General features: G+C 35.4%; 1 protein-coding gene across 1 annotated transcript in view; it reads left to right on the top strand.

The window, feature by feature from the left end:
- Nucleotides 1–22,500, top strand: part of LOC136834406 (multiple epidermal growth factor-like domains protein 6) — a 385,610-nt gene that overhangs the window by 213,193 nt on the left and 149,917 nt on the right. The window contains 3 exon segments of the mRNA XM_067096968.1: nt 14,610–14,694; nt 15,073–15,769; nt 22,174–22,305. Of these exon segments, the coding sequence (XP_066953069.1) occupies nt 14,610–14,694; nt 15,073–15,769; nt 22,174–22,305 (914 nt within the window).

Below are 22,500 nucleotides of genomic sequence, written 5' to 3' on the forward strand. Positions count from 1 at the left end.
ATGAAGCGTGACAGATGTGCCCGATGTAATTGAAGAAGAGAAGATGAAAAGAAGAAATGAATAGAAAAAAAGATAAAGAAAAGGGGAGAGTCGCCAGTAATGAGAGGAACAGGCAGCCAAGACATATGTTTTCCTTTTCGAATATATTAGTGCCAACGAATGTAAGTGTAATCCGTTGTCTAGAGGGAAGGCTGAACTTAGACAGGAGCATGGCACTTAACACACACACAGATGGTCGGAAAAACTATTTCTGTGCTGTCAGGATTAGCATACTTGTAGATTAGGTACACCTCGTTCCTAATGCTTTTTTTTTTTTTTCGGCCAATGTGTTTATTTCTATACGGCTGAATGGATATACATAGTTTGGGGTAATTGAGGAAGCTACAATGGATGCAGGTGGCGTGAAAATCTCACAGCGGATGTGTTTGGTTAATCTTCTGGGCTAAAACAAATTCATTTGCGGCTGTACGTGAGTTCTCGGGGAGCAGAATATTTGAATAAATGAATTGATAATTAGAAGCATTTGGGCTGGAGATCCAATCACAGCCACTGCCAATGGCGTGATAATATGTGCTTTGCATTTGGGCCGTGTAAAGAGTAAATATTGTTTGAAGATAGAAATTCTCTTGTGGTTTTTAGTCCAATTAAGTGATGACCTTTATAATTGTTTGCTCTTCCTCTAGCCTTTAATGAAAATTAGAATCGTATGGTGTATAGGAATATATTTTGCTTACATGTATTTGTTTTTGCCCGTAAGTGTACATTGTATATTCATGTTTTATTGTTATGTCTTCTTCCACTGGAAGGGATACTTGTAGAAAAGAACAACCCCTTCAGTTTTCAGCAGCTATATTTGATTCTGATACATAGTTGTTAACCTTATGCCCCGCGCCAACAATATTCAAGGGGTGTTTGGTGTTTCTTAATGTACACACTCAGCGTTGTTTAATTTCACTGGTGGTATATACTTACATACATGCATACAAATATATATATATATATTATATATACATGCATACATATATATATATAATATACATACATATATACTGTATATACAGTATGTGTGTAATTATATATATATATATATATATATATAATATATTATATATATATATATATATATATATATATATATAATTTGTTTGTGCATATATATATATATATATATATATATATATATATATATATATATATATATATATATATATATATATATATTTATAGATATCTGTATATATATATACATATTTTTTTATTTATAGACTTGTTTGTATATATAATATATATGTATATGTGTATATTTATATTACACCTGTATATATATACCTGTATATATATACATGTATATATGCATATGTTGGGTCACTTCAGTCTTTTTTGCCGTTATATTTATAATTCGTCGGTAATGTTGATCCTTATGAGGTTCAGTGTTTAATTCTCATCTTTTAAAGTTCACTATGGTTGTCAACCTCATTCGTTGTCCATATTTGAAGTCCACTCATTTTTTCCTTCAGAGGTAACATCTTTGAAGTGTTCTCCTCCTTGGCCATCGTTTTTTAAGGCAGTCGTTATATATCCAACCTTTATTCATTGTCCCTTCTCTGGAGATTTGTCTTTTTATTAAAATATCAGGATCATATTCTTATGACATATAAAATGTTTATCTTGTTAGGATACATTCTTGATAACTGGACTTGCGAGATTCACTTTTAGACTTCCTTATTCATTGTACATCTTCAGAGGCTGGTTCGTTGTCATAGCTTATTATGAAGGCATATGATACCGAATCAAAGTGTGTTTTTTGTTTGCCCATAAAGTTAAATAAAATAAACGAAAATAAAGGCCATGAATGTGTCGTGTGTTCCAAAACATTTCAGTATATTTTTTATAGTCTAAGTGCGTGAGTTATATAGCCAAGCAATTTAGTCAGAAAGTACCTATACCATGTAAAGTTATATTTCCGAAATACGTCACTAGAGCTTTATAGAAAAGAATTATGAAATTTAGGTTGCCAAACCAAGCACTGGGGCACTTCAGGCCATTCAGTGCGTAAGAAGGAGTTGGAGGAGTTGGACAGCAAGACTAAGAGATCCAGAATATGAAGGAGTTTAGGTACAAGGATCTAGAGGTGTACCTAGGAGACAACCCCACCGATGTACTAAGTAGTAGTAAAAGAAGTTGGCCAGCAAGATTGAAGAAAGGAGGCGAGAATGGAGGTAAAGTAAAAGGCTAAAAATTGGTTGCAGCTTGGGGCCAGAGGGACGCTGCAAACACCTTTTAGGAATGCCTACATTGCACCACGCGAGGTGTACGCACGGCACTACCCTCAGGGAAATTATGGAAAAGTAAACAAAAGAAAATCGACCTTTTGATTAAAATCCTGCCACAGTAACAAGAGGTAAAAAACCACTTGAAGCCAGAGCTTGATAAAAAAAAAAAAAATGAACATGATCATCGGATAACTAAATATTACTTCTGTCATTCTAGAGTTGATAAACACCTAAAACCACTAAGAATAATTTTACAACCGCTGACAGTTAATAATACCCATGCTGGCCGAAGAAAAAAAAACTGTGCCCTAAGACTCAGGTACAGAAACTAATGAACATCGCACCTAATGAGACTCGGGTAGATACAGACAGAATGAAATCCCAAGTTTATTAAGCACGTTTCCTCATGTACCAAGTGGTGTTAGGCGATGTGCCTAAAAAGAATCTCCTTTCTTAAGAATCTCGTCGCGGTATTCAGCCTTGGGATACACATTTCAGGGCCTGCGTTCTGGTGGGAAAAAAAACATTTACAAGGTATAAGAAACAACTTTCGTATTGATGGGACGGACTGACATGCTTTCTTTGCTTGTTAAATATCGTTAATAGTTGTTTGTTCATTCACTTTTTTTTTATGATTTTTCATATTTTGCTCATTTGTGTTCTTTGGAATTTAGTATAAATAGCCATTAACGTTTTATTGTTACGTTGTTAGTATGGTTATAAGTGTCAAATAATTTACACTGCACATGATTTGCCAGTATTAAAAAATATAACACTTTCTTGAATAAAATACCACAAGCAGGAACACACTATTTCAGAAGGAAGAAAAGGCTCGATTTTAATGCATGTTGTGAAGTGCATTAAATGATGGAATATCAAGTGATCTTCGTGTAGATGTTAATAGATTGAATTGCATGGGAATCAATAGCGATAAGAAAGTCACACACAAATTAATTTAAAAAAAAATAATCCTATATAGTCCAGTTAAGAAAAATCAAGGCAATTTTCTCATTAGCTTTTCTAATTTAATTAGGTAGAGATAAGAACTACCGAGATACACGAACCGTGGCCCTGTAGTATCCAAAGAACTCGTTAATCACTTTTACTGAGGTTCGTTAATCATTTGTTTAAAGACACAGCCTCTCTCGTAGACGTCCGATCCTGCCCTCCTCCATTTATCATACCTCAAGTGTAAGCCATTGGTTGTATTTTCCTTGATTTACTCTTTTCAATTTTCTTGTTCGTATGTTATTATAAAATTATGCTGAGAGAAAAATGTGCAGTTTTACATATTGTGGGAGTTCTCTTCAACAATTATGGTTCATATATATATATATATATATATATATATATATATATATATATATATATATATATATATATATATATATATATATATATATACATATATATATATGTATATATCAAGATGATTTTATGGCCTTAAGCGCCATGTTACTTAAAATGGGCTTTTCCCGTATAGTCAGAGTACATACCGTAATTTTATTTTTTTTTTTTTAAGTTTTCGATCATTCTTCAAGTGAAAATATCTTGGTGCTTTACTAATCCATAGGCGTCAACAAGTCTCCTTCAGATTGTAATCAGTAAGGTCTAGCCGTATATAATAGGTCATAGAAACTCATCGTTTCGATGCTTATGGATTGGATGAAAATATAATATATTTTTTAATCCAAATTTATGAATCTCAGGTAAAAAAGACTATTAAAATGTAATGAACCACGGACGGCAGCTAGAGTAGCAAAGAATAGAATTAACGTAAAAGCGGTTGAAAGGAATACATTACACTTCAGGAGTTACCATTTTAAAACCATCTTTTATTCTTTTAGAAAAGAAAAGTGGTATCATTTAAAATGCAGTTGCGTTTGAAACAAAATGCGTTTTATAATCAAGGCTTTCAGTGTCATGTGGAAAACAGTTTGTACAGGAGTATAGCTTCCGTTTTTTTAAGAATGATAAAGATGCTAAAGATAAAATGTAAATTACATTAAGATTTTTAATTAGTAACTGATTTAGGGAAATTTGTGTGTTATCAGCTGTTTATATTTCCAAATCTGTGAATTAATAGTCCTACAAAGATCAGTTAGTTCTTGTTGTGCGTGGCTCTCTGTCTGTCTGTTTGTCTGTCTGTCTGTCTCTCTACTTATAAATAAGAAGAGTTCTTGATTCATATGGTCCCTCACACTGCAAGCTTAATATACCAATAGAATGAATGAATTTCATCACCATCTTATCTTTAAAGCCGCTTATGCTCACATGAATAATTCCAATACTTGCGGCCACTGTAAACACGCCCACACACGCACAGCACACACACACACGCACACGCTCCAAAATGATTTTAAACGCTAGACCGAAAAGAACATTCTTTCATCACCCGATCTCCGAGTAGGTAGAAAGTCCTCACACAAACGGGGTAAAATTCGATCCTCTTTTTACCAAGGCTTCCGAAAAATCCCAAGAGAAAAGAAAACATTGTCTTGAATGACCAGGAATGTCAACATTATTCGAGATTCCAAGAGCTACAAGGCAGTGTGCTTTGTTGTTTATAAATAGACAGCCATTCTTGAGGCATATCCTGTAAATTCTGCAAGTCGTGCCAAAAGAGAGAGAAGAATTTGTGACTCCGTCAAGGTATTTTTCGCGTCCTATATCTTGGGAGAGTTAGTGAACGTTTGTCCCTCTCAATGTCACAGCGGTGCTAGCTCTTGCTCCTGTTAGTCTTACAAAGAGATATCATCATACAAGGTTCAAATTAAAGTTTCTCTCTCTCTCTCTCTCTCTCTCTCTCTCTCTCTCTCTCTCTCTGTCTGAGTCGAGATGGGTGTGACGAATGTCGCTAACTGTTATATTTGACAATACAGTCATCATCAAGCTCTAATTTAACGTAAGAATCATGGGCAAACTGCTCTCTATGCTGCTTGTTTTGGTACTACTCAGTTTTTGCTAGTCGGGTTTAAATGAAATTACAAAGGCGTTTGTTAAAATGTTTTATTTTATTTTATGCTACGGAAAAAGTATTGATTATATATATGTATATATATAGACATATAATATATATATATAGTATATATGCTATATATATATATATATATATGTATATATATATATATATATATATATATATATATATATATATATATATATATATATATATATTTATTTTACTCATATGGGGACCTATAAACAATTTTTCTGTCAAGAGCAAATTACATGCATGCATATTTACATACATAGATATACACTCCATTGAACGGTCAAACAGTTGTCCCGTCCTTCTGCAACAGCAATTCCGGAGATAAGATCTTTGCATGATTTGAGTCCCTTCCTTTGCAGTGAGTCGCGAATTCCATATCCCAACCTGTTGCAGACCTGAGTGAGCAGGGAAAGTGATGAACGCGTTGAAATCAAACACCGTTCTGATGCAAAATTCTTTAAGCGCGGGAATTTTTTGCTTGCAGAGATTCATGCTCGCGTGGCCATCGTGTACCAAAACCAGTCTTCTTTATGTATCTCAGTCGTGGAGTGGAATGCTTTGGTGAGTCGTGATAGGACTTTTGTTCAGGTTCCAAAGTCTGGCAGACCTTCGGTATTAAACAGTGCTAAAAATATTGAGGCTGTCCAGAAATTGGTGAAAGACGATTGGAGAGTGGCTGTATGTTAGTGTACAATATAGGAATTAGATATAGCACTAATGGGATTATTAAAGTGTCGGGAATGATGGCTGCTACAGTATATGAAGTAAAATTGCAGTCAAAGTTCAGGGGAGAATCGCTGCTGATGATCAAGGATAGGAAGCAGCATTTCTTCATTTGTTTCCCAAATCGAGATGGTAAGAAGTCATTTGGGTTATTACAAAGTAATTAACTGCTTTAACTGTAGATTAGTACAAACTGGAATCAAACTAACTTAAGTGTGCCATTCTACTCCGCCCCCCACCAAAAAAAAATCCAAATAGAACGTAATGTCAGTAAATTCATGAACATTATTTTCTGTGATGATGGAGAAATGGAAATCCAAATTGAACACGTCCCTTGCAACGCCTCGTTATTAATACGCGGAATTGATTGGGCATTTGCGCATATCATTTCGCATACAACGAAGCTTTTCATGCCTGCACGTTACCATTTTGCTACGTGGCCATGTTGCCACGTGATCATACTCCAGCCTAAACGTTACGATTGCCAAGGTAGCTGTGCCGGCCTATGGACGTGAAGAGACAAGTGTCCACCCTGTTCTCCAGACCAGGCGCCACCTGATTATGACCTGCTTCCAGATTTGAAAGGCCACCTCCATGGACCTCATTTCTTGTATTTGAGGATAAGGGCTAAACATGTAAGTCTAAAAACATCTTTTATTCGGAAAACAGTAAAATGCTACGAAAACAGTTGCAACACATAGTATCTCTCTCTCTCTCTCTCTCTCTCTCTCTCTCTCTCTCTCTCTCTCTCTCTCTCTCTCTCTCTATATATATATATATATATATATATATATATATATACTGTATATATATGGTATGTTAAGAAATAAATCAAGTTGTGATTTACAAACACTTTTGCATACTTGTAAAGACCACTTAGTAAGTTAAGAATTGGGTAGGTAATATCTCATTGATGCAACTTAATTCGTACATGCATATATCCGTAAATAAACTGGCTCAATAAAAGTAGGCTACGTCTTATAGACCCGAAAAATTAACTACTCTGTCCTTGAAGCCAGCCACGCGCCATGTAGCATTAAAAACAAGTGTTTGGCATCAGGTTGACAAGTGCCAGGTAAAACAACAGCATATCCTCTGGTGTTGACAACCCTTGATCATAGACTGTATAATTCGTAGTCATGTTTTTTTACGCGGCATAAGAAGAATGTAGGTGACATTGATTTGTTGATTGGAAATAGATGAGATGTAATAAATACCGCATGAACAATGTTGCCAAGTCTTATTCGACAAGGGACGGTAAGCTTTAAAGAGTAGGCTATTGATGATGATGAGTCAGAAAGGTGGCGATGGATTGCATCCTTGAAATTCAAGTGGTTTCTAAATGAGAGGATTTTTTTAATCAGAAAACCCTACTGTCTGTCGCCAGAGTATACAGTGGATAAGTAAACAGTACAATTAGGATATTGTTAAATTTCCAGTAATGTTTTAATTTTGCATTTCATTTTTATTGACAATAGAGTTCCTCTCTGTCTCTCATAAATACATGAATGATATACATACATATATATATATATATATATATATATATATATATATATATATATATATATATATGTAAATGTGTACACATTCAAAACACAAGAGTGTATCCGCATATTTCTTGTGTAGCAGGTTACAGGTTTTCTCTACACTGGCCCCTATATGGGTGTGCCGAGCGGAGGTTGATTGGTATACGTTTCGGGAATATACATAGAGTTTACACACACACACAAGTGTATATATATATATATATATATATATATATATATATATATATATATATATATATATATATATATATATATATATGTGTGTGTGTGTGTGTGTGTGTGTGTGTGTGTGTGTGTGTGTGTGGGAGCTGCCTGTATGTGTGTATGTATGTATATAGTGTTTGATAAACTCTGTGGCGTAAGAAGACGTTAAAGGGTGAGAAATGTATATGTTAAGTAGAAGTCTTGGTAAAAAGTCTAGCGTAGGTGAAAGGATGGATCAGTGTTTTGAGATGTTTGGTCCTCTGGAAAGAATTGGGGACAATAGGTTAGTTAAAAGAACGAATACTATGGAAGCATCGGTAAGGGGAATGAGTGGAAGATCAAGAAAGCTTTGGATAGAGGGTATGCAAGAGGTACTGGACAGTAATTATGTAAAAGTTAGCAAGATAGTGGTGAATGGCGCAGGTGGTTCTACGCAATGCTGTGTCAGAAGAAACGCTTATAATAATAATAATAATAATAATACATATAATAACTATAAATAAATAATAATACAGTATGATATACATATATATAAACATACATAAATAAACATATACATATAATGCACACATACATATATATAAATATATATATATATAAATATACACATAATATATATATATACATATATATATATATATATAGAGTATTTTGTTAGTGAACATCGGTGTCTCCGTTTGTATGCGGCAGTTTGTCAATTTACTATCTACCAGAATTATTTAGTTTTTTTCTTTCATTCATCTTCCCTTGAGTATACCTTCTCATAAACCTCCTTAAGTATATATTTTATTTTTGAACTTACAGAAAATCATTGCGTCTTTCCCCAGGATAATTCCTCAGTCTATGACATTATTGCATTTGCTCTTGATTACCTGGAGTGTTATTTTAGTTTTTATAAGTAACTTAATGATGGTATAAATTTCCTGGTATTCCATTAATGTTATACAAGTTGTAAATCTGGAAATCATGATGATAATGTAAATAAACACAAGAAATAAAAGAAAATGAAAGTAAGTTCCCCTCTAGTCCTTGATCTTCTCGAAGGTCCGAGAGTTGTAAGTGTCATCGCAGTAGATAAATGTATAAAATACTGCCCAGATACGAGGGTCTCCTCCGTGGGTGTAGGACCGCTGATAAGGGGAACGATCACGCCTCGTAGTTCCTCCTCGGAAATGTCACGGTGACGTCAAGGAAGAACTGGTCAGATGCGAGTAATATTGCCTCGCGAGGTCACGCATGAATTACGATGATCCTTGAGTGGGTTCAGGATGAGCTGAAGTCGTCAAATCTTGTCTTAATCTCCTGATAATCTGGAGGCTAAACGGCAAAGGTATAGGTGCGCTTATAAACACACTTTAATCATGTAGATGGTCGATCGAAGTATTTTCTTATCAGTCTTTTTTGATGTAATTGATGTGATTCTCTCTCTCTCTCTCTCTCTATGTGTTTGATGTGTGTGATGACAACTAATCCTTATCCTTTTTTGATATGGCATGTGATTGCTGCGATCTGTCTCTCTACCTGTCTCTCAGTATGATTACGACTGATCAATAATTATATCTTATCCTTCTTGCGATAAGATTGTTACGATTGCTTTCCAATCTCTCTCTCTCTCTCTCTCTCTCTCTCTCTCTCTTGTTCAGACTTGAAATTTATAGTTTGTTGTTATTCCGTTGTAGATTTTCGTAAACAGTAGGAAGGCGAACGGGATATTAATGCAGTTCGTCGGTGCTTTAGTGTTGTAAGTCGAATAACCCCCATGGGATCGAATTCGAGCCTTTCTCTGCTAATCCGTTGTTGTTTTGATAACCTAAATTATTGGTAGTCCTACATGCACATGCGTGATTCTCTTTCCGTGTAACTTGATGAGTTATTTTCCCTCACAGTAAGGTCAGATATGGGATTCTTGCAGTTAGAGGTTAGAGGAGATTGCATTTTTATGCCTATTCCGGTCTTTGATTGGCTGGAGCTTGGATGGAAAGGGGCATGGGCCTAGCAGCCTCATACCAAATGACATGACTACGAACTACAAGGCTGTCATCATCTGGAGCCACTGAGGGGGAAAAGTCGTAAAGGTGTATTTATGTATGTGCGTGTATGTATGCATATTTATGTGTACATTTATATGTTTTTATGAATATATATACACTTATACATACATATGCTTATGTGTTTGTGACTGTGTCTGTGTATGTATAATGTACATGTATGTTAGTTGATTATCGAAATAACTTCTCCAATCGTTCTGTCTTAAAATGTCGAGCGAAAAAAAAGCAGAGTAAACCTTGGCAGGTTAAGTATGAACTCCCATTATCTTCTCTTGAGATGTTGATTATTCGTATGTGAAGAGTAGTCTGAATTGAATTTTAAACAATTTAAGATGGAAAGATATCCAGGGATATCGGTAGTCGACTTCCCAGGAAAACGATTTCTGCTTATGATTGAGAGTGAAACATTCATTTTTTTGGTGATATTCACGTGGAACATTGACTGTCACTTTTGTTAGTGATTTTTAATGTAAAATTTATGTATGTTTTAACTACTGATCTTTACTGTAATTCAAATAGAATTGAAAAATTGATAATTACTCGTATTGCTCTCCATGCTGGAATTTCATATTCGCTTCATTTTTTCTTATACCAATTTTCAAATTCATTATTTTCTTTCAGTTTTCATTATCTTCGTCAGCAAGAGGCTATACTCATTTTAGTCCTTTTGTTTTCTTATTTGTTTTCCTGTTGCTCAAAGATGGAAGTCTAATCAAATATAAAGGCAATCTTTGATGGAGAAAACGTCCTATTGATGTTCATGAAACGAAAGATGATGAGAATCAGATTCCTGCGCAGTGAGGACGAAACTGTGCCGACTCGGCTGAATTTCGATAGTGACTCTCCCCAACCCACCCACCCACCCACCCCACCCTCGCCCCCGGCCCCCTTTTTCCTGTCATTTTTTGTGGAACGATCGGGAGCGAGAAAAACATCACGTATTTTGCCTTGGAAAAGAAGAGGGGAAAATAAGGGAAATTCACATTTTTGTTTAAATGATTTCCACGAAGGGCTTTTACTCACCTTTTCTGCCTTGTTCATTTTTCGTAAATGGAAAAGCCAACGGGACGGACAGCCATTTTCCATTCCAGCCCAAAGAAAACAAGAAAAATGGAAGAGGAAAGAAGGACGTGGGGTTCAATAGTGAAGGAGGGGGCAGACTCTTACCTCTTGAAGGAAGAAAGGTCAGAAAACTGGAGTAGGAAGGGAATTCCAAAGCTTGGTAATAGACAGGAAAAGATTAAATTGTAATTGAAATATTTTTATTTATATTTTCGATATTGTTATTTAGATTCTTGTATTTTTTATTTTCTTTATTCATATGATTTTAAGTATTGTTGTTTAAATTCTTGTGTTTTATTTTTTGTATTAATTTTTTTTTCTGTTTCTGTAAAAATAGTCTCAGAATGGGAAGTTTTAGTAACAAGAACTAAAAGTAACGTAAGCATGTAATGTCGATCCTTTAGTAAGAATCAGTTCTGTATGGTTATAAATTACTGTCACTGCATTACTCCTAAGCTTTCTTTTGTTTGTCATGAGTGCATTTTTTTTTACCGATTTGAATATAGAATTTCAAGTATAAAGAGATGGTTAGCTGTTCAGGAGGTGTCCCAAAGTAATGAATGAAGAGGAAAGATAGTAACCAATCCAGATGGGGTAGCAGCTGTATGCAAAGTCTTTAATATCTATAGTGTAACCCACAATTTGACTGTCGATGATAACTTCCTCCGGAGGGTTCCTCGTGTTTGTTAGGTGGGTGAGTTCAGAGTCCATATCAAGCCTGTTATCCCCTTCAGCACCCTACCACACTTAAGGGCCGCTTAAGGGCAAAAGCCCGTGCTTTCATAAGGCTGGCTCAGTCTTAAACAACCAACCAACCCAGTGTTCCTGTTCGGAGGAAAACACATCTCCCATCACCGCATTTGCAGGAGCTCCTACTGTGTAGAACTGCGGTCGTTGCAAGTGACTTAAAAAATTTGCGCTGTACAAATTCTGTACCTATGTCGATTCAGTATTATTTCCCAGAGGGTAGTGCGTCGATAACCAACTCCCCTTCCCTTTACACGTTCGCTCCGCCATTAACCTCTTTTCATGTATGCACTCTCTACTTCCTTAATATTAAGACTAATTATTTTAGTAAATCATTCTTTGCATCTAATTCAGCTCTTTCTAGGTATTCCTCTCCTCTTTCTCCCGGAATCAACTGATTATACGCACTTTTCACCTGCTTCTGGTCCTCCTTTCTCTTCACTTGAAACCACGGTTGAGCTATAGCTCAACCGTGGACGAAACTATCTCAAAACATTCTGATTTGTCTTTTTGCCCCTTCTTCTTACTTCCCCATTTCTCATGCCTTTAAGTTTCCTCACTCACAAATGCTGCACATGCAATTCCTCTCATTACATTAAAAAACTTTATAAAGGACTTTTTTTTGTATAAAGGAGAAGTGGTTCAACAATTCCTTGATTCAGTCCCATTCCAACTTTTACCACCCCGTTGTTTGGCAAGTCTTTGGAAATGGGTTTGAAGGTTTCACTATCATGCCCTGACAACCAGTTGGTTGCCAGGGGCCGATAATGAAGACCACAGATTTCTTGAGCTGTGTTATATTGGCTGTATATTTCACCGTGTGCCGAAGGACAACGTTTAGACTTTACTTCTAAAAACGATTGTAGTTGGTCACTTGTAAAAGACTTTTAATCTATTTTTGATGGATATCGCGTAACTAACAAACCACCCGTAACAGAAAATATATGGGAAAAATCATAATATGTGATCACAATCCCCTCGTCTCCCTTTATTTGATCTCTCTCTCTCTCTCTCTCTCTCTCTCTCTCTCTCTCTGTCTCTCTCTCTCTCTCTCTGTGTGTGTATGAGAGAGAATCTTCAGGAAGGAGCATTCCGGCATCAATATGAACAACGCTGTGTTCATAAAACGGAGGTATTTAATGTTCATGCAAGGTTTTCTTTCATTACTCAGTAATAAATTTCGCAAAAACTGGTGCAGTTCTATATTTAAAGAATATGCTTTATTCAGTTTTAGTAAATGACCCCATAATTGTTTGCACTTCATGCAGCTTCCACATCATTAACTTTCGCCCGTAACATTTTTGAATAATACTTAATACCAGGAAAGGCTCATTATGAAATTTAAAACAACTTCAGTATGCATTATAAATTCAGTAGCATGACTGCACAATGACTTTGGAATACTTTTGTTATTAATGGAACCAGCGGTTACCTCCTTTGTACTTATCATCTCAAGCATTCCCTTACTCATAACAATGAGTCCTTTTTATATCATTTATGTTCCCTCTCGTCATTCTTTGTTACTTGGTTTTTGTTTCAAGTTTTAATTGCTTTTTTGGCGTTTTATATTTTGTACCTCGTCTTTCAGATCACGTTCTTAAATGAATGTTGGTACCTGTTCTGTTCCCATTTTGCTAATGAAATTTTGAATGTCCTCGGCCGTTTGTATGTGTATGTGTTTGTGTATGAGAGAGAGAGAGAGAGAGAGAGAGAGAGAGAGAGAGAGAGAGAGAGAGAGAGAGAGAGAGAATGAGCTATATCTGCAATATATATTCGTTTAGTTACGTTTTTTCTTTGCATTTGGGAATAGTTATGTTTGTCTTTTATTTATTCATTGCCTTACTTTATATTCACAATAATCCTACAAGCTAAAAAGTACTTCGACGAACAGATTTTTCTTCAACTGTTTATCTACAGAAGTGAGTTGGAGTAAATAACTTATGTATTCATAGGATGACTTTGAGATGAAGGCCTTTTAAAGAAAATAAACATCAACACACTTTTTTGGGTAATAAAGGATTCATGACCAGCGTTTATACTTGTATTCCTTGTACTGTTCTACATCCGCGCGTTCTTGCTTAGTTTTTTATGATAGTATCGACCATCAAGGCCAACAAGTCCATTTCTGCCAGTTTGTTGTAACGCATTTGTCCCGTGCATTATCTTGTCATTCAATTTTTTGTGTTCTCTTGTGAGGTACTGAATTTTGTTGTTGACTCCTTGTGGACGCCAGACCCAATATCTTATTGCCATACTCATAAACGTTATTATTTTTATCATTATTATAATCCTTATATGGTAAGAGGACTTTATAACGGTTTCATTGAAAATAATGGCTGTGCCAGCAGAGTTGATTTTATATTTCACTGTCCCCATTTGTTTTGTCAAAAGGAATAATAAACATCTCCTGAATTATTTATGCCTCACAGAAAAGATGTTAACAACATTGTCAGTGTTGGAATTTACATCCGTGCGCTCTTATACACGCACATCCCTTATCTGGCTTCTATGAATTGAATCTGGCCAGACATTCTGTTGAACTAGTAAACGAAAATAATAACCAGTGTTATTACATATCTCCTCATAAAAAATGGTTTGATTTATTTAAAATAGTTTATTACATTTTAGTACATTTTATTGTTAGAGATAATTATGAAAAATTTTGAAAAAGCTGTATTACTCTTTTTGTTTTGTTTTGAGTAGTGGATTGTTAAGTAAGCTAATCGTTCACCACCCTAAGTAAACATGAAAAGACACATGATGTTGAAAGTGCACCATTTTCGTGTACTTAACTTTTCTGATGGTACTGACTTCATTCTCTGATGCCAGTGCACTAGAGATTTAAACTATTTTTGTTTTGGTTATATTTTCCTGAACTGTAATGTCTCCAAGTGATTCTTGCTTAACAGAAACACCAAGATGTACTCTTAGTGTGACCTTTTGTTACAGCAAATATGTGAATTGAAGTGTGGCTTTGATGAACTTCAGGTATCTTTTTCTTTTGCAGAACCCAGTACCGAACTGCTTACGAGGACCGCCTGGAGCTCAGAAACCTTACTTTATTAGCTTGCTGCCCTGGATGGGCAAGAGAGGTGCGTAAATCTCCATGAATTTCTTATAGTTCGTTCTTTAATGCCATCAAATGAGTTGAACAGTATTTTGAATTTTGTGTTTCCTGTAGTTCTATAATATTTTTAACTTAATGGAACTCTTTGCATTTAATGGCAGCTAGTAGTATAATTTTTTTTTTAATATTTCATCAATTTATGAAATTGTCAATTTGATATGTTGAGGTATATTTGATAGCTGATCAAATGTTACGTAACATTTGATAAATAACAGATTAGCGATAGAACTTAATTTTTTTCAGTTTGGTGTGGACTTTTCATTTCTGTATGAAATTGTTAATAATTGTACATATATGATTACTGACAACACCGAGTTATCTAGAATCTATATTCTCATCACAGAACAAACTAGCGGAGGCTGACGAAGACTTACTCTCATACGATTACAACGCTGACGGAGGCGACCTAGAAGGCTGTAACCTCCGCCTGGAAAACGCAACGTCTGACCAAGGAAATGAGATCACGTACGAGGGAGAAGTCTATCAACTAATTGGCGAAGTGAACGCCGACGACGTCGCGTCTTACCTGGTCACGCCCTCTCCCGAGGAGGATAACAGCTCCCTCGAAATCGCCTCTACCGTCGCTCCGAAGTCCAAGAAGAAGTTCATTTTCGGACCGGAGAGGGAGGGCCAGAACCGGAGCGAGAATGCGACGCTCCTGAACGATGATTCCTTGAGGACCGTCATCGAACCTCTGGAAGACGATGGTGTCTCGACCACTCCTCCGACGGCACCTGACGACGACCCGGTTGCCACGAGGCCCATCAGGCACAAGCACCTCCATAAACACCACAGGTCTTCGTCTTTATCGGATGGGGAGGGCGAAGGGCATCCAAGGCGACATCTTAGGGCAGGGGACCATCGGAGGCCTCGCCACTCCAGAAGGTATCGTTTTCGAGCCCCCTCGAATCGAGACAAGGGCATCGTGGCCGAAACGACGTTCAAATCGAGTCCTGGGCCTCACCACCGACACAGACATCGCAACGGCGTTAATGGCACGAAATACGATGCTTACAGCTACACGATCATTTTAACCAAAGGTAATTAGATTTAAGACTGGACTATAATTAAAGAATTATTGCTATAAAAGTCGGTTATTATGCAGTATAGAGTAGTTTAGGAAGTGGATTTTGACCTGTTGGCTAGTTGACAGAAAAAATATTTTAACAGGTAAGCTGCTGTAATGTGTTCCCATGATACTTACTGTAGAAGCATATTTAGCTGTACAAAGCTACTTGTAATTACTGATATCTTAATTCCAACTATCTAAGAAAGTTAAACATACGAGTATAAGTACCGCACGGAAGGTATCATCTATGCACACCCTTTTCTATGTAAATTGGAAACGCATTTCATAATATTCATTCTACTCCTGCTATGAAAAATTGCAATCAGTCAACGGTTAAGGAATAAAATTAGCCATACTAATCTTGTACAACATTATTCTCATTTACTTACATTGAGATAGAAATCAGTGTATGCGTTTAGATTTAACAGAAATATCCATTAGGTCAGCATTCTCCTCCACACACACTCGAGAAGTATATGATTTAGTTCTTGTATTACCATTTCATTAAACATATTTTAATGCAGGTTCTGTGATAAGCCTTTGTAAAGGGGTAAACGGATTGAGTTTCTTCGGACTAATGCATAAGAAAAGTGAGGCAGATATATCACGGCTATGACTTCTCGCGGCAGCTGTGAAGTAAACAAGTTGCCAGCGAGATGGTGCAGTTATATATCCCTTCTAATGTCTTTCATCATCGTGGAAATGTTTATCCTCCGCGATGTGGAAGTGGGTAGGATCGTGGCAGATGCGGGGCACAGGTGCCGCAGTTTCTTTAGCTGGTGTGAAAGTATATCATATGCAGAAAAATATCGCCTGGGGGAATATGTTCGCACTTTTTTTGTCTATGCATAGATGTGAATTATATGGATTTTTTTATGTATGTATGTGAAGGGAAAAGAAATATGCTTGATTTTCCGTCATGGCAAAACGAAAGATGTACTTTTAGACTGTGTAGAGAAGTGAAATATGTTATTTTTCTCTTGTGCAGAGAAGAGAAATATGTTTATTTCTCGCTTTTGCAGAGAAGAGAAATGTGTTATTTTTCTCTTGTGCAGAGTAGAGAAATATGTTTATTTCTCGCTTTTGCAGAGAATAGAAATATATTATTTTTCTCTTGTGCAGAGAAGAGAAATATGCTTATTTCTCGCTTATGCAGGGAAGAGAAATATGTTATTTTTCTCTTGTGCAGAGGAGAAAAATATGTTAATTTTCTCTTGTGCAGAGGAGAAAAATATGTTAATTTTCTCTTGTGCAGAGGAGAAAAATATGTTAATTTTCTCTTGTGCAGAGAAGAGAAATATGTTTATTTCTCGCTTTTGCAGAGAAGAGAAATATGTTATTTTTCTCTTGTGCAGAGAAGAGAAATATGCTTATTTCTCGCTTATGCAGAGAAGAGAAATATGTTATTTTTCTCTTGTGCAGAGGAGAAAAATATGTTATTTTTCTCTTGTGCAGAGAAGAGAAATATGTTTATTTCTCGCTTTTGCAGAGAATAGAAATATATTATTTTTTCTTTGCAGAGAGAAGAGAAATATGCTTATTTCTCGCTTATGCAGAGAAGAGAATATGTTATTTTTCTTGCAGAGGAGAAAAAATGTTATTTTTCTTGTGCAGAGAAGAGAAATATGTTTTTCTTTTTTGCAGAGAAGAGAAATATGTTATTTTTCTCTTGTGCAGAGAAGAGAAATATGCTTATTTCTCGCTTATGCAGGGAAGAGAAATATGTTATTTTTCTCTTGTGCAGATGAGAAAAATATGTTAATTTTCTCTTGTGCAGAGAAGAGAAATATGTTTATTTCTCGCTTTTGCAGAGAAGAGAAATATGTTATTTTTCTCTTGTGCAGAGAAGAGAAATATGTTTATTTCCCGCTTTTGCAGAGAAGAGAAATGTGTTATTTTTGTCTTGTGCAGAGAAGAGAAATATGTTTATTTCCCGCTTTTGCAGAGAAGAGAAATATATTTATTTCTCGCTGGTGCAGAGAGGGTAAATGTATGTGGAGGTTTTTAAAAATCAGTTTAGAAAAGACAAATTTTAGTACAGTATATTAACGCTATTATCTAAATGTGTATGATATTATCATTTTCTTCTTAACGTTCCTGCATATGCTTCGAGTCATTATGCCGTGCATTACCATGATTGCCTTTTTAATGCGAGCAAAAGTTTTATGAAATAAGTGTCTCGTAACTCTGAAACTTCTCAGAAAAGTATTAAACTTTGGTCACTTTCGTCCTTAATGTTATTTAGGCTATGTGCATATAATGTATGTTTCTCCCTTGATTTTATTACCAGTCTACTTTTTGTGTTGTTACGCTGTGTAATGATTAAAAGTGCAATTATGGATGACATTTGTGTGCGATTTTTTTCGTTTATGCAATATTAGATGTATTTAAAATTTGCAGTGAAAGAACAGTCATATTGAAGTGTAATTTACAGCTTCAAATTTGTGTGTGTCCCTCCAGTAACAAATGACTAATTATATGCTAATCTCAAGAATGACTTTAATATTTTATCTTAATTTGGAAAACCCCATATTAGGAATTTATTTCTCTTGTACTACTACTACTACTACTACTACTACTACTACTACTACTACTACTACTACTACTACTACTACTGCTGCTGCTGCTGCTGCTGCTGCTGCTGCTGCTGCTGCTGCTGCTGCTGCTGCTGGTACTATTAATACTATTGCTTCTAATTTTAAAGATTTAAATACAATAATAAGAATAGTGAAATGTTCTTTTCCTACTAATATAAAGTAAAGTAGACCAGTAAGATCACCTTACAGTGGTGTAATAACATCCTATCCCTTCAATTATATAAAGGTTTCTGTTTTCTTGGGCAACGTGCATATTTTATATGCTTCCCCATCTTAACCCATCTGTAACCTGATAAAAAGGACAACGAAAATAGCGAGAGATAGGCAGATAAGAAGGAGGGAGTTTGTGAATTACACACACACACACACACACACACACACACACACACACACACACACACACACACATATATATATATATATATATATATATATATATAACCAAAAAGACAGATATTAGTGTCTAACCTTATTAGTTTTGGGAGGTCACTATGCCTCTTTAACCCAAGTTCAGCCCTGATAAGAAGTGGGGGTTGAGAAGGGGTGACATGTAAAAATAACCAATTATTGTCTAATCCCTAGTTTATGAGGTCGCTGAGATGAATAGTTACACTCCCAATGCCCTTTAAGTCCAAGTTCAGTCTCAATAGCAAGGGGCGTGAGAAGGGGGTGACATGTAAAAATAACCAAAAATGACAGGTATTAGTGTCTAATCCATAGTTTTTGAGGTCGCTGAGATGAATAGTCACACTCCCAATGCCCTTTAAGTCCAAGTTCAGTCCCAAGGGGAAGGGGGTTGAGAAGGGGGTGACATGTAAAAATAACCAAAAACGACAGATATTAGTGTCTAATCCATAGTTTTTGATGTCGCTGAGATGAATAATGACATTCCCGGTGCCCTTTAAGTCCAAGTTCAGCCCTGATAGGAAGGGCGGGTGAGAATGGGTGGGAAGGGGGTGACAAGTAAAAATAACCGAAAACGACAGATATTAGTGTCTAGTCCATAGTTTTTGAGGTCGCTGAGATGAATAGTGAGACTCCCGATGCCCTTTAAGTCCAAGTTCAGCCCCCCCAATAGAGGGGGGAGGTGAGAAAGGTGGGAAGGTGGTGACATGTAAAAATAACAGAAAACGACAGGTATTAGTGTGCAATCCAAAGTTTTTGAGGTCGCTGAGATAAATAGTGATGCTTCTGATGCCTTTTAAATCCAAGTTCAGCCCCGATAGGAGGTGGGGTGAGAAAGAGTAAGAAGTAAAAGATGCCGAAAATGACAGCTATTAGTGTCTAAGCCACAGCATTGGAGGTCGCTGAGATGAATAATGACACTCCCGATGCCCTTTAAGTCCAAGTTCAGCCCCCATAGGAATGGGGGATGAGAAGGTGTGAAATATAGAACGTCAGAAATGATGGACAACGGAGCTGAAGTAACTATCTAAACAGAAAAGGTGGAGAGAGAGAGAGAGAGAGAGAAGAAGTGAGAGAAAGAGTAGAGGGGGTGTTGGGAGGAGAGAGAGAGAGAGAGAGAGAGAGAGAGAGAGAGAGAGAGAGAGAGAGAGAGAGAGAGAGAGTTTATCAGTTGTCATTCAGAGTTTTCCTGGGCAGCACCGGGTTGGTCAACTAGTATATGTGTATATATATATATATATATATATATATATATATATATATATATATATATATATATATATATATATATATATATATATATATATATATATATAGAGAGAGAGAGAGAGAGAGAGAGAGAGAGAGAGAGAGAGAGAGAGAAATATGCGAATCTGTTTTACCTGTTTACGTGCTAGCATAAACTTGAGTTTTGTTTATAAGATTTATAGTTGCTGGTTCACTCCCAAGAAATAGTCCGATTTATCTTGTCACGAGTAAAGTTTTGAAAATCTTGAAGTATGTGGTTTTTTTATTGTTCCTGTCATTCTATATTAGTTTCACATGTGATTTCTTCTCTTCGTTTGTTATTCATCATAAGAGAATGACTATTATTATTATTATTATTATTATTATTATTATTATTATTATTATTATTATTATTATTATTATTATTCAGAAGATGAACCCTACTCCAAAGAATATTTCCCATATTCCAAAGAATATGGGAAATACAGAGAGAGATCAGTTATTAGAAAAACAGATAAATCAACAAATTAATAAGTAAGTAAAAATTTAAGTAAAATATTAAAATATAAGTTTATGATAAAATGATATGTATGTATTTTCTACCCCCTGCTACAAAGAATCTCATTCGGGAGACTGAGAAACTATAATACAGACCAAACGGCATCCTGACGGCTGTACTGTTCAGTGAATAATAATAATAATAATAATAATAATAATAATAATAATAATAATAATAATGCAAATCTTCTTCACAATCCCGTGAATATGTTTATAAAATACAAAATCCACATTTATGTAAAGTAATGTATTTACAAATGATAAAATAAATTCCAGGAGCTTTCGAGAGCCTGCTCAGCTCCCTTCTTCAGCTAGAAGAAGGGAGCTGAGCAGGCTCTCAACTCCTGGAATTTATTTTATCATTTGTAAATAATTTTACATAAATAATTTTTGTATTTAATAATAATAATAATAATAATAATAATAATAATAATAATATGTAAAAAATACATACATCTTATCATTGTCATTAAACTTGTATTTTAATATTTTGCTTACATTTTTATTTACTTATCAATTTGTTGATTTATCTGTTTTTCTAATAATTGATCTCTTTCTGTATTTCCGATTACCTTCTGTTACTTCTTTCGAATGAATACCATATTCTTTGGAAGCTTGAATTTCAGGTCAGTGGCTTCTGTGGGCCTGTTCCATACGAAAAAAATTAAAATAGAAAAAATAAATTAATAACTAGGTAAATAGATAAAAATGTATCAAAACGCAAGAAAAATAGTATTAGGGTAGTAATGCATTGCATCTTCGCTTGAACTTCTGAAGTTCCAATTGCACGACATCCTCTGCGGGGCTGTTCCACAGTCCAACGGTGTGAGGAAGAAAGAATCTCTGGAACTGAGAAGTTCGACAGCGATGCACATTTATTGTATATTGGTAGTGCTGTTCAGCGAATCTGGCTGCTCTCGGCGGATAATGGGGATCAGGGATCAATTGTGAATGTTAAAGATCCCTGTTGAAATGCAACTTATGAAAAAGTGACAAACAAGAGACCATCCATCGATGGGCCAAGTCATAATAATAATAATAATAATAATAATAATAATAATAATATCTATACTTATGCATAATTTGTACTCCGAAATGTCTTGTATAGACGGAAAAATTAACAAAAATCTAGAGAAAATCTTGACTTATTTTGTTTAACAAAACTACTCTACAGGCATGATTGCGATAGGATCTTCTTGTCTGACGGAAATGTTTGTATTATTATTATGCGCAACGAAGATCTTCCTTTAGATATAATAATAATAATAATAATAATAATAATAATAATAATAATAATAATAATAATAATAATTGGTCACCTAAGTGCTTGACAAAATTATTATTATTTTTATTATTATTATTATTATTATTATTATTATTATTATTATTATTAGTATTAGTAGTAGTAGTAGTAGTAGTAGTAGTAGTAGTAGTAGTAATTTTGATTCCTGTAGTAGTAGTTACAACCAAGGAAATATTACTGATCTGGAGAAAATACTGCATTTTGTACAAGATGACCCCAGACTAATGAATAGTCGACCGCAAGCCAATATTTATGTACCATAATTCTCCCTTTTATTTCCACCAGGTCAGAGGGGCGGGAGAGGAAAAGACGAGGACCCGGAGGGGCAGCACCGCTCCGAAGAACGCCCAGATGGCATCCAGGAGCAGGTTTCAAGGGGCACGACCGTCGTGGAGGCAAATGGTGGTCGGCCTATTGGTAAGTCTGACTGTTGTCGCCATTGCTATCTAGAAATAGTTTGGATCTTTGTTATTATATTTAACGAGATTTTGAATGTATTTAGCTGTTTAATTTCACTGAATTATTGTTGTTCATTGTGACCATTTTTGGGGGATCATTTTAAAGAGTCTGGCAAATAAAGTTTGTAGTTTAATGAAAACTTGTATTAAAAAA

The sequence above is a fragment of the Macrobrachium rosenbergii genome, chromosome 53, assembly GCF_040412425.1.
Source record: "Macrobrachium rosenbergii isolate ZJJX-2024 chromosome 53, ASM4041242v1, whole genome shotgun sequence".
Lineage (NCBI taxonomy): Eukaryota > Metazoa > Arthropoda > Malacostraca > Decapoda > Palaemonidae > Macrobrachium > Macrobrachium rosenbergii.